Source organism: Parasteatoda tepidariorum, chromosome 8, assembly GCF_043381705.1.
Source record: "Parasteatoda tepidariorum isolate YZ-2023 chromosome 8, CAS_Ptep_4.0, whole genome shotgun sequence".
NCBI lineage: Eukaryota > Metazoa > Arthropoda > Arachnida > Araneae > Theridiidae > Parasteatoda > Parasteatoda tepidariorum.
The window spans coordinates 60,462,691-60,475,053 of NC_092211.1; the positions used below are offsets into that span (position 1 = coordinate 60,462,691).

Below are 12,363 nucleotides of genomic sequence, written 5' to 3' on the forward strand. Positions count from 1 at the left end.
CATGCACTAGTCACCTTTACAAGCGACACCATCTGAAATCCACCACTGTCCTGAAAGGTAAAATATTTCATTATTCAACTGACTGCTTCACTGGCAACTCAAGAAAAAATTACAAATCAAAGCAAGAAAAATATAATATCGATTAGCAATTGAGGGTACATTGAAAATTAATAACATTCACCATATCACAGTTGACCTGGTTTGTAAATCTGTTGCCAAATAGACAGTCTTTTTAATTAAAACTATATCATAGTTCTATATTGATATCTTATAACTATATTATAGTTAATTATAATAATATAAAAGTTCAGAATGGAGATTAATTTCTTTCGACAAATTCATTCCGCATCATTAAGTTTATAAGTTGCTTTCATAGCTAATTAATAGTAACATAACTGGAATAGATTAGAAACATAAAATTGCACAAAAGCCTTTCCATAAAATGTTGTCAGCTTGACATTAAAAGTACAAATCTATTATTTGCCTATGTGACAGATTCAAACTGATATAATACCTATTATATATTAAATACCTTTTTACAGCATTACTTTGTAAAATACACACCACAGGTTACTAATAATTTTAAAGTACATGCGTAAATTTAAATAAACTAAAAGTAGAAGAGGACTAATATAAATGTAATTCTGCAAATTCAAACCACAAGTTTCAAGGCTACAATTCGTTAGCAGAATAATTTTTACAAACTCTTGGAGGAAAGCATACATTTCAAAAGTAAGACAAGGATGCCAACTGCTCCACTTTCTGCAAAAGCTTTAATCAATTGGTAGCAAATTAAATAGCAAAACTTGTAGAATAAGGATAGTTACGCTTACTCTTTAAAAGAGTAACCGTGAGATATATGCAATAAAGTTGTATTTCATATCATACTTTAAATTTTTGATATGTAGTGGTGCAAAATCACTTAAAATGAAAAATACTAAACTAAAATTAACTTAAATTTCGTTACCAGTAGAAAATACTGTGGAGCAAGGTGGCATCTCTGGTAGTAAAAAATTTAAAATTGCCCGTTAGTAAAACATTGAAATTCCACACATATGCAGACAAGTTGTTGAAAAGTGTTCAATAAATTTGCTTTGCAAATAATTTTCAGACGTGTGCATTTTTTACGTATCTCCCAGGTAGCAAAGAATCATTAATTTTACTTCACAAGTGCACATATTTCACCTTTAAATTTTACTAAGCATTCGTGAAATTTAAGTAAAACTGCAAAGTCGATATATAGCAAAAATTTATTATCCGAAAAGCGTAAAATTTACGTAAATAAATTAATTTCTTCTAGGAATATTTTACCAACTACTTTTTACTAAGAAAGAATAAGTAATTAGTAGAATAATATTTTACACAATATTTATGTCAATAATCCTCCAAAATTTACGTTGGTTGAAATGGTGAAATATAGCAAAAAATGGTAGCCTAAAAAAATTTAAAATTTACGTAAACAAATTAGTTTATTTTAAGAATATTTAACCCACAACTTTTTACTAGGCAAGAAGGAGTACATTATTTTTACATATTATTTACGTCAACAGTACGTCAAAATTTACATAAAGCGAAACTTTATAAATATATAATAAATTCGAACCGAATAATAAATTCAAACCGAAATTTATTGAAATTTAAAGGGTAAATTTGCTTTGTCAATAGTACGCAATATATACAAAATTATTTTTAATAGGTACATCTAAATAGAAAATAGGATTTGGTCCATCTTTCGTAAAATATACCAAACAATTTTACCGAAGAGCAGTTGGTAAAATCCATTCTGTTAATATTACATAAAATGTACCAAAGCTTTTTTACCAAATATCTCAATGGTAATATCATTCCGTCAATATTATGCCAATTTTACGTATTGACTTACCAATTTTCCAGTAATTTACATATCATGTTACACGGGCTGGAACTTGTTATTAATACTTATTACAATTTCAAGGTGATACTAAGTTACTTTTACATAGTGATAAGCTACTTTTTTAATTGGTTACCGAATGTGGGCAAAACACTTAACAGTTTAAAATGTTGAGCAAACATGTCACAGCAATTTGCCAGCTTGAAAATCTCATGTTAAATGCAATTTTTGAGCAATCGGCGATTATGATAAATTCTTGGAGTTCAGTTGCATCACTATCACTAATATTGTATATATGTTTAAATTTAGAAATGAGAGCACATAAAAATTCAAAAACTATGAAACCATCGCAAAACAAAATCTATAAAACTGATGCTTTCAATAAAAAATGCAATTTTTCAAGCTAGTAAAATAAGTAACAAGTAATGAAAACATATTAATTGTGGAAATAATTAATAACAAATCAAGAATATTACAGTCAAAAGTCCATTTTTCCAGTTCATAAATTTATGAAGTCCTCCAGCTTTATCAATAACATCTTGTCCCTAAAATCAAATAAAATTTTTTCATTGCGAAGATAATTGAAAAATATCAACTAAGAAATAATATAAGAAGCTCATATTTCTGTCATTAATTCAAACTTTAATATCAACTTAATATAATGGTAAATATTAAAAAAAAAACTTATTTACAAATAAAATGAAACAGAATAAAAAATGATTATATACTTAGGTCAGTTCACCGAACATAAAAAGGAAAATAAAATTAATATTGTTTTGCGCCTACCGGCCTCATACCAAGATGGTATGTATTTGATAACATCATGTTGCAGTTTAATTCTTCTAATTGTTCCGGGAGCAATCCTTTTAGAGTACCTTGAGTTCCAACCGGCATGAAGACCGGCGTTTTGACTGCTGCATGAGGCAACGTCAAAATAGATGCCCTGGCTTTTGTAGTTGAGCATGTTTTTAAAATATTAAACGTTAGAGCAAATTCGCTGGACGGCGACATGTTGACTGATGTAAACAAATAAGTGTTGCCATAGTGAAAAAAAAGTTTTTATTTAAAACGATTTTAAGTGCCTATTTCTGTTAGTCTGAAAACCCATGTCGAATCAATAAGCTCTTTTCAAGATAACTATTTAATCACATGGTGTTGGGCAGATCATAATGCCTAATAGGGCCGTTCACATTGTATGTAAAAAATTCACGGATGTGATTTTTTTTCGTATGTATAGTAAATGAATTCTATTTAATTTTAAATAATAATCTTTAATTTTAAATAATAATCTTTAATTCTAAGGATTTCGCCTTGCATTTGTAGTTTTCCATTTTACAATAATTTTATATAACTTTTACTACTTTATCCTATTTGTAATATTGAAAATATTTATTGTAACTATTTAGAGAAAAATAGCTAAATTTGAAAAAAACACAACAAGTTCCATTTACTTTTATTTGTGTTCTTGGTACTTTTTATTTACGCAGCACTAGAGCTACACAATGGGGTATTGGCGATGGTCTGGGAAACATCCCTGAGGATGATCCGGATACAACATATCCCTTTTTACAGGAAGGACACATTCACACACCAACCACTTGCCGGAAATCGTAATTTTGACCTGAACCAGAGCACGATCAATTTCTGATCCAGTACTTCCAAAGGTAATGATTTCTTAAGGGAACTTGAAAGACTTTGTGACCCCGACAAATTTAGCATGCACTAGTCACCATTTTGTACACGGCGACTGGTTTGCGGTGACAGTTTTCGATCGGAGGGTTCGAACTCACGACCTCTTACCCAAGCCAAGTGACATTTTTTTTCTTACTTTGAACATTTGGAGTGTAATTTTCTTCGGAAGTCATGCTCTCACCTTATTAAAGAGTCTTGAATTAAATTGCTTGTTGTTGCACTTACTAACTTTTAAACGGAGGCGTGCAACAAACTAATTCATCGCTACAAAATAATTGAAGCAGTAACTGATAAAGAGTTCTACATATAGGATAATGAAAAACTGAGGGAAGTTGAAACAAAGTTTTTGCGCTCCTCAGACAAGAGTACGAAAAAAATGGCAAAAGAACGGAAGAAGAAAAGCGCATTTTGATTTTTAAATATCTATTTTAAAAAAGGGCATTTTGATTTTTGAATATTTAATATTATACTTACAGTTTATTTTCCAAAAATCTTGTACCATGAATAATCTTTGGTATTCGCGATAACGGCTTTTTGAACATTTACTGAAACACCAGATATTTGTCTGATAAAAATGTACGCCAACATTTCAATTAATCTCTGTGATATATTTTACACATTAAACACTGCTGTAATGGCAAGTTTTTTAGAAGAGAAGCGTTGAAAATTCTAACATTATGTAAATTTTTTGTTAAAAAAAAACTTGCAAAAGTTTTACATAACTATTTTAACTATTTTTTTAACTGCATTTTGTTAAAAATTCTCTTAATTATAACCATGCTAAAGTAAGTTTTTTTCCTTTTAATTTTAATTCCTGACATAATTTAATGCTGATTCAAAATAACACAACAAAAACATCCTCAATATACAATAAATTTTATTCAAACTAAATTGAAATGATATTGTGTGTACTAAAATTTAAGAATTTTTTTTAGCGAAAAACTAGTGGGGATATGTTTCTCTGTGTGTTTTGTCTGCTACACCTCTGTACTCAAATTAGAACTTTTTTGGACCGTTTAATTATGATGTTTGCGACGGCGCTATTTTAAACTCACCCTATATTTGTAGTTCGAATGTTTATATATTTTTTTAATAAAAATATTCACCATAGAGGCTGATAGAAAGTGCAGGTTTAAATTATTGAATTGTTAAATAAATTTTGAATTGTAACTTTAAACCAAATATGAGCTAAAACCATTCAAGTAAGCAACTTTTCTTTAGCTCTCTGTGATTCACTGTTTCTTTTCTCCAGTACTATTAAACACCTGATTTCGGTTGAACAGGTCACTAGTTAAGGATCCTTTGGACAAAATTGGAAAGATATTATAATTTTTCATATTTATCAATAAGTAGTATAGTGAATTAAAATATAATTTAAAATTTTTTCAATGCACTTTTTTTAAAAGTTTACATAAACTCAGTTGACTGATAAAGGAATAGCAGTTTTAGACAAAGAACAGTTTTTCCTTTTTTAAAAAAACTTAAGATTTTCATGTCAAATTATAAATACTTTATTTGTTAGTTTGGATCTTTAGCAATCCACATACAAACAAGATATTTTGGTGAGAATGCTGTGTCTTCAGCACACCTCTTGATGAACGGTCTCCAGTTATCACAGTGGATGAAGAGCTGATAACTTCCGGCATGAGGGAAGTGACCGTAACGTTCAGGACAGTCAAACCAACCTTTCACATCTTTTGTTTCGTCATATATACAATCAACATCGTCTTCATCGCAGTCTGTAGGTGGCGGTGTGTTAGGCTTTGGAATTTTCGTGCTGATATTCTGAGTGGAGGTTGGGATTGGGGTTGTTGGAGTGGTGGTTGTAGTCGGAGTGGTGGTCGTAGTTGGTGTGGTCGTAGTTGGTGTGGTCGTTGTAATTGGAGTGGTCGTTGTAGTTGGAGTCGTTGTTGTAGTTGGAGTCATTGTTGTAGTTGGAGTTGTGGTAGTAGTTGGAGTAGTGGTAGTAGTTGGAGTCGTGGTAGTAGTTGGAGTAGTGGTAGTAGTTGGAGTCGTGGTAGTAGTTGGAGTCGTGGTAGTAGTTGGAGTAGTGGTAGTAGTTGGAGTAGTGGTAGTAGTTGGAGTCGGGGTAGTAGTTGGAGTAGTAGTAGTTGTCGGTGTTGTGGTTGTTGTAGGAGTAGTAGTAGTCGTAGGTGTAGTAGTAGTTGTTGATGTAGTTGTCGGAGTAGTTATGGGCTGAGTTGATAGTCTTGGTGGAAGAGTTAGATCTGAAAAGAAGCGAAAAACTATTTATTTTTCTATAGAACATTAGGCTATCCCACAAACACGCTATTATTAAAGCCGTGTTGACTCAGGGGATAGAGCGTTCACCTTCCAATGAGGGGAACCTAGTTGAAATCCCAGCGATGACTGGTCGATACGAATTTCGCACCCGGCTCTCAGCGATCACAGTGCTGGCATAAAATATCCTCAGTTCCAGACGGATCCTGGGTTAGAGTTCCCTTGACGTCAGGATAATTATGGAAAGTTTTCGTGGTATTTCTCTCCATGTAATGCAAATGCAGGAGTGTTCCATCAAAAAGTCCTCCACGAAGGCAAATTTCTCCCAATACTTGATTCAGGAGTTTATTTGTCTACTGGATAAGTTTCAAAATTGCAAGGCTACGGAGTTGAACATTAGTCGTGAACCCAAAATTTTTCTGCTGTTCAACGAAGTTTATAAAAATAATACGTATGGCAGAGATAGCTTGGCAAAGATTTTAAGGAGACTGAGCTGGGTCCGCTTAAAGGAATTTATGAGAATTATGTTAGGAATTTATGAGATGTATAATCGTCGCTGATTTTAATTTTGCTTTGTAAAAATGAAGTAAAGAGAAATTTACAGTTTGAAATGTTAAATTAAAGCTCTAATAACAATAAAAAAAACTCTTATTTATTTACCTATTTTTCTTAAATCTTGCTTAAATGGTAATTTCTTCTGAGACAGTTAATTATTAAATTAAATTTTCTATTTTATTGATTAAAAATATGTGGTGTGTTAGCATAGCATAGCGTGCATAAAAATAATCTGCTCCAAATTTGTGTTAAATAAATTTTTAACTCACTTTGGAATTTATTAGTAAGGTACCCAAAGTATCACACGCTTAATTTTTTTTTCATGATGGTACCAATTCCAAGCCTAAATTATCTAATATCAATTAAGGATTTGATTCGATAATATTTCTACAATAAGAACGTCACCAAATTAATCCCGGAACCGAGTGAAAGCAAATTTGTTGACTTCAAAATTGTTCGATAAAAACAATAGCAAACTTGCTTTTGAGTACTGCACATTCATTCTAAATTAAAGCAGTCTGCAATTAATCTATGGATATGTTGGCTAGAATTTAAATCTATAAGTAATTTAACTGTAATATCTATGTTTTAGTTTAGTTTTGATTGTTAATCTAGCACCAGAGCTACATTAATGAGCTTTTGGCTTGGGATTCATTCTCGGTGATGATTTGAAGGCAATGTTCGAACATGTGCTCACTACTCCTCTACAATTCAGATTGTAGAACAAATTGGTCGCTTCAATTCCAAATGAGAATGAGATATTCTTTGTGTTACGAATGTATAATGTATTATGAATGAAATCTTTTTTTCGAACTACTGTTTTTTTCGATTTTACAAATATAATTCCGATAATCTCACAAATTGTTTTCAATAACTATTAGACTTTTTTATAATTAAAAGTCACAAAATATATTTCTTGTAATTAGAGAGTCATAAAAATATTTATATAAAAGAGACGCCGGTGTCCCATCTGCTTCAAAGGATTAACATCCTATGCTGGACAATATTTTATCTACACTCTCTGGCCAAAAGCATCCGGACACCCATTGGTACTGAGGCACATATTAATATGATGTTGCTCCCCCTTTTTTTGCATCGATGACAGCCTGCACACATTTGGGAAGACTTTCCAACAGTTTCTGATAGGTGGCCATAGAAATTGACTTCTATCACAGCTGAAGTATGTGCTTACAGTGAGAAGGGTTGATTTGTCTGGCTACGTAATCTGCTCTCTAATTCGTCCCAAAGGTGTTCTATGAGATTGAGATCGGGGCTCTGAGAAGGCCAGTCCAATTTTTGAACACTCATTTTGTTAAACCACATCTGTGCAAGCCTCGATGTGTTGTATGGAGCAGTTATTCTGCTGGATGATAAATGGACCTTCACCGAAATATTGCCATATAGTTGAGAATGCAGGATTGTCCAGAATGTCCTCATACATCTCCGAGTTCACGTTTCCTACCGCAGGAACTATCGGACCCAGGCCAAACCACTAGAAACACCCCCACACCGTTATGCTTCCACTACCATAACAACCGGGTGTCCGGATACTTTTGGCCAGATAGTGTTATGCTTCCACTACCATAACAATCGGGTGTCCGGATGCTTTTGGCCAGATAGTGTTATGCTTCCACCATCATAACAACCGGGTGTCCGGATGCTTTTGGCCAGATAGTGTTATGTTTCCACTACCATAACAATCGGGTGTCTGGATACTTTTGGCCAGACAGATAGTGTTATGCTTCCACAACCATAACAACCGGGTGTCCGGATGCTTTTGGATAGATAGTGTTATGCTTCCACTACTATAACAACCGGGTGTCCGGATACTTTTGGCCAGATAGTGTTATGCTTCCACTACCATAACAACCGGGTGTCCGGATACTTTTGGCCGGATAGAGTAATAAAATTTATTATGCTTTGCAAGTGACAGCTTTAGCTCATTTGTTTTTTGTTGGTGACAAAATTTCAAAAATGTTACCATCAGGGTTGAGTCTGTAGTCGCAAGTGACAAGTTCGGATGGGAAACATCTTCTGTAGTAGGCTTGAAAAAGTTCCGTCTTCTTGCAGCTGAATACGGTGGGTACGTTGTATATGCAAATGATGTACTTAGAACAATCATCCGGATGAGGAAATAATCCCCATACATATGGACAATGAAATTCTTCTTTCTTTTCTTTTTCCTCCTCATCTGAAACACAAGAAAGGAGTTAAGAAAGAAAACATCTTCAACTTGTATAATATTGCTGAGCATTTAAAAAAAAATTATATCACTAAATTCATATTGTGCGAGATTCTTTATTCTGTTGGTAAATAACAATCATTTGATACACTTAAAAGTAGCTTCTACACCGTGAAAAATTCTAGATCAATTTATGTAAAAAGTGCCGGTACATACATATATACACATATAATATACACGCACACACATATATATATATTTGGAATTCCTATTTCATTCTTTTTAGTAATTTAATTCATTGTATTATAAATTTTGTTTGTATTGGCTTTTTTTATTTAATTTGGAGCTTATATTTTAAATGTTTAAATGCTACCATAATTTTATTCGCGAAATTTCATCTAATGTATGCATTCAAAATTTCACTAATATACACATTCTAATGGTTTTCATTTAAAAAATATTATTCGAAATTAATTATAAAAATACAGAGGGTACTATACCCTTAGAAAAATCAGTTCAACGTTGAATCTTAACAATGATTCCTTGAACCATAATATCATGCATAAAATAATAAATGTGTTAAGTTGGGCCATTTTGAACCATTGTATCGTGTTTTCAACTTTAAAACGGGTTAATCTATACTATAACTTAATTTACCGTATTAAGATTACAGTATATTTAAAAACTATAATGGTTTAAAGCGTTGCAAGATTTTTAAGAGTGAATTAACTTAAATTTAGAATAAAATAAAAGCTACTTGCCATCCTCGTCAATACCGCCAGGTCTGTCTCCACATTTCACATATTTGGCATCGATACATTGTTCTTTCCTTTCATCATAGAGGGTGCCATTTATACATCTCTCATGGGTTGATTTAGAGAAATGGCACAAATAGAATTGTGAACAGTCAAGAGGATCTGGATAACTTCCATTAGGGAATGGGCAATGGAATCTGTCTTCTTCTGTTCAATACAAAACACAGTAGTTATGATTTTGTTCTAAAGATATTTTTCTTCGGTTTGCAAAATTATTATTATTTTTTTATATAATTAATGTCTTGCGTTTACCTTCAGTTGTAACTTCTGGCTCTGTTGGTGTTTCTGGTTCAGTTCTTGTTTCTGGTTCTGTTCTTGTTTCTGGCTCTGTTCCTGTTTCTGGTTCTGTTCTTGTTTCTGGCTCTGTTGACGTTTCCGGTTGTGTTATTGGAGTAGTTGGGGTTGTCAAATATTTGGTAGTAGGCCTTTTACTAGTCTTCATTTCTGTAAATAAGAGTTAGAAAAATCAAGTAATTAATTACCTTACTTATTCTATTAATTAATTACCTATACTTCATATGTTAAAATCAGTATCTTTAAATAAGGTGAACCGAATTTTATTTATGACAGATGTCCTTTTTTATACTAGATGATTCAGTATAGCGATTACAGAAATGGAAGGGAGGTACATAAGATACAATATAAGGATTGCATGTATAGCGACGTGTGGCTGGAAATGAAACAGTAGGTCGCTCAGAGAGATTCCTAATTATGGACAGGATCTTCCTGCGCATTTGAATAGGTACATATATTTGTGTAAATTATCTTAATTTTATTCTCCTAATAATTATTGCCGTAAGGAGCCGCGGTGGCTCAGATGATAGAGCGTTTGCCTTCAAATAAAGTGAATCAGGTTCGAATCTCATCGGTGGTGGGTTGATACGAATTTTTCTCCCAGTTTGCACTGAGTGCAGTGCTGACGGATAATATCTTCAATGGTCGACGGATAATGGATTAGAATCCCGTTGCTGTAGGACAAACTGGGCGAGGTTTTCTTAGTTTTTCTATCCGTGTAACGCGAATGTGGGTGAATTCTATCAAAGAGTCTTCCTTGAAGGCTAGTTTGTCCCAACGCTAGATCTAGGAGTTCTTTTGCCTTCCGGGTTGGATTCAACATTACAAGGTTATAAAGTTGAATACTGATAGTCTTAAACTCAGAATTGAGCCGGCTTTTCAACGCCGGTTATAAAAAAGATGATTGTCGTACATTACCTTCAAGTAGGTCCAAAAACAGCTGCACTATAGTATAGTGATTTGGCGGCTGATTTGCAATGTTTGCCAATGATTAAACATCGATAAAATAGCTATTTATGAGAAAATTTGATTGTGATTTTTTACTATAACCATTAGAAAATATAAAATTAAGATAATTCATGAATTATCTTAATTTCATACTTTCTAATGGTTATATAATATTATAATAAAATTAAAAGGACCTGTTGTAATACGCACGAACAGCCAGTCCATAATAGGGAAATTCCACTGGTGGCATATGATGACATTTCCAGAAGAAAGCTTCTATATAATAGTAAAAATATTCAATGCAACATCACTTAAAAATATGTTGCAGAATCTTGAAATTCTATTGCACCCTTAGTTTGGGGATGAGCAAGGAAATTAAAAAGTTAAATCCATCAATATAGAAAACTAAATTTTATGATTATGATGTGTCATTTGATAGACGAAAATATGTCAAAACAAATGTCCACTTTATCATGAAAAATATTTGCTTTCGATTAAATAGAAATAGTAAGAATTGCTTCTTTGGGATATTAAAAAATCCTATTGTATATTTTATTATCCCCCCCTCCATTTTTTAAAATTATTACTTTGAGTTCTATATCTATCAGACTTTGTACAAATTAAAATTTTAGAAGATCTAAAAGTAAAATATCTTACGGTCTCTGTCTAATCTCTTTCCACATTTAACTCTTCTTTTATCTTTACATTTCCTGTTTTTCTCGTCATACAAATCACTTCCCCGGCATTGGTACAGTGTAGGTATGCTGTACACACACACATAGTATTTCGAACATTCTATGGGATGAGGGAAGGAACCCCATATGTAGGGACACTTGAAAACTAAATCTTCCTCCTCATCATCTGTATCATCTGGGGTAGTAGTCTTACCTAGAAGATCAATTGGAATAATCAAATAAGTGTTTAGAATATGTTGATCAGCATTTGTTAATTTGACATTCTGTATATTGTTAAAACTACGATGCAATATCGTTCTATATATAATCTTGAGCTTCCCAAAAAATTGCGTGAAAAACCCTTTGTGCGATTTTAAGGGTTAATTTAAACTTGAACACTTAAAATCGAATAATCTTACACAAAAACTCTCAAGCTTTCACACTACATGAGAGTTATTTTCACTTTCGAAAACACTTATGTTGGCTTGTTCTGAATATCAAGAAATGCCAAGTGAAATATAGCGAGTTTACTATCTGAAATGAGCTAGCGAGAGTTTGTTGCCGTTTTCAACGTTGATATTCATCATTAAAAGAAGAAATTCGCCGTTAAAATATGTATGTATATTTCTAGTTGTGTAATAAAGATAATTATATTTTAATTTTCAAATCTCTGAGAACTGCATTAATTGATTTTATAACGTTCAATTTATATCGGTTTCTGTTCTGTTAAGCCTAGTTGGAATTTATCTCAAAATTCTAACTGCGCTTCGAGGATTGCAGATTTACAATTTAATTTTATTTTAATAATGAGTGTAGAGATGCATTCTAAATTAATGATTCTTACTTAATATTGTATTGTGAAAATAACTTTACTGACTATCTATCTATATTATATAAAACGCTAATACGTACGTATGTATGTATGTATCAATAAAACCGATGATATTTCTTTTCTCGCGCTGGCAACAGTTTTCATTTTTAATTGATTGGATTCGGCGCGCAAGAGCACGTAGTGAGCAACCAGATAACAATAACCAGAGTGAGCATTATCAGGTTGTTCAATTCAGATTCATGCACTAAAAACATGACAAT

The 12,363-nt window shown here is 32.4% G+C and overlaps 2 protein-coding genes across 2 annotated transcripts in view; both read right to left on the minus strand.

Moving 5' to 3' along the window:
* Positions 1–2,919, minus strand: part of LOC107439662 (tRNA-guanine transglycosylase) — a gene marked incomplete in the record, with an annotated part of 11,287 nt that extends 8,368 nt beyond the window's left edge. Inside the window, 3 exon segments of the mRNA XM_043052131.2 lie at positions 15–50; positions 2,347–2,415; positions 2,657–2,919. Coding sequence (XP_042908065.2) covers positions 15–50; positions 2,347–2,415; positions 2,657–2,881 — 330 coding nt within the window.
* A 2,130-nt stretch (positions 2,920–5,049) lies between these two features.
* The window catches only part of LOC122271293 (cell surface glycoprotein 1-like), a gene marked incomplete in the record, with an annotated part of 11,803 nt that continues 4,489 nt past the window's right edge, over positions 5,050–12,363 (minus strand). Inside the window, 5 exon segments of the mRNA XM_071184076.1 lie at positions 5,050–5,790; positions 8,340–8,549; positions 9,302–9,502; positions 9,608–9,799; positions 11,255–11,485. Of these exon segments, the coding sequence (XP_071040177.1) occupies positions 5,081–5,790; positions 8,340–8,549; positions 9,302–9,502; positions 9,608–9,799; positions 11,255–11,485 (1,544 nt within the window).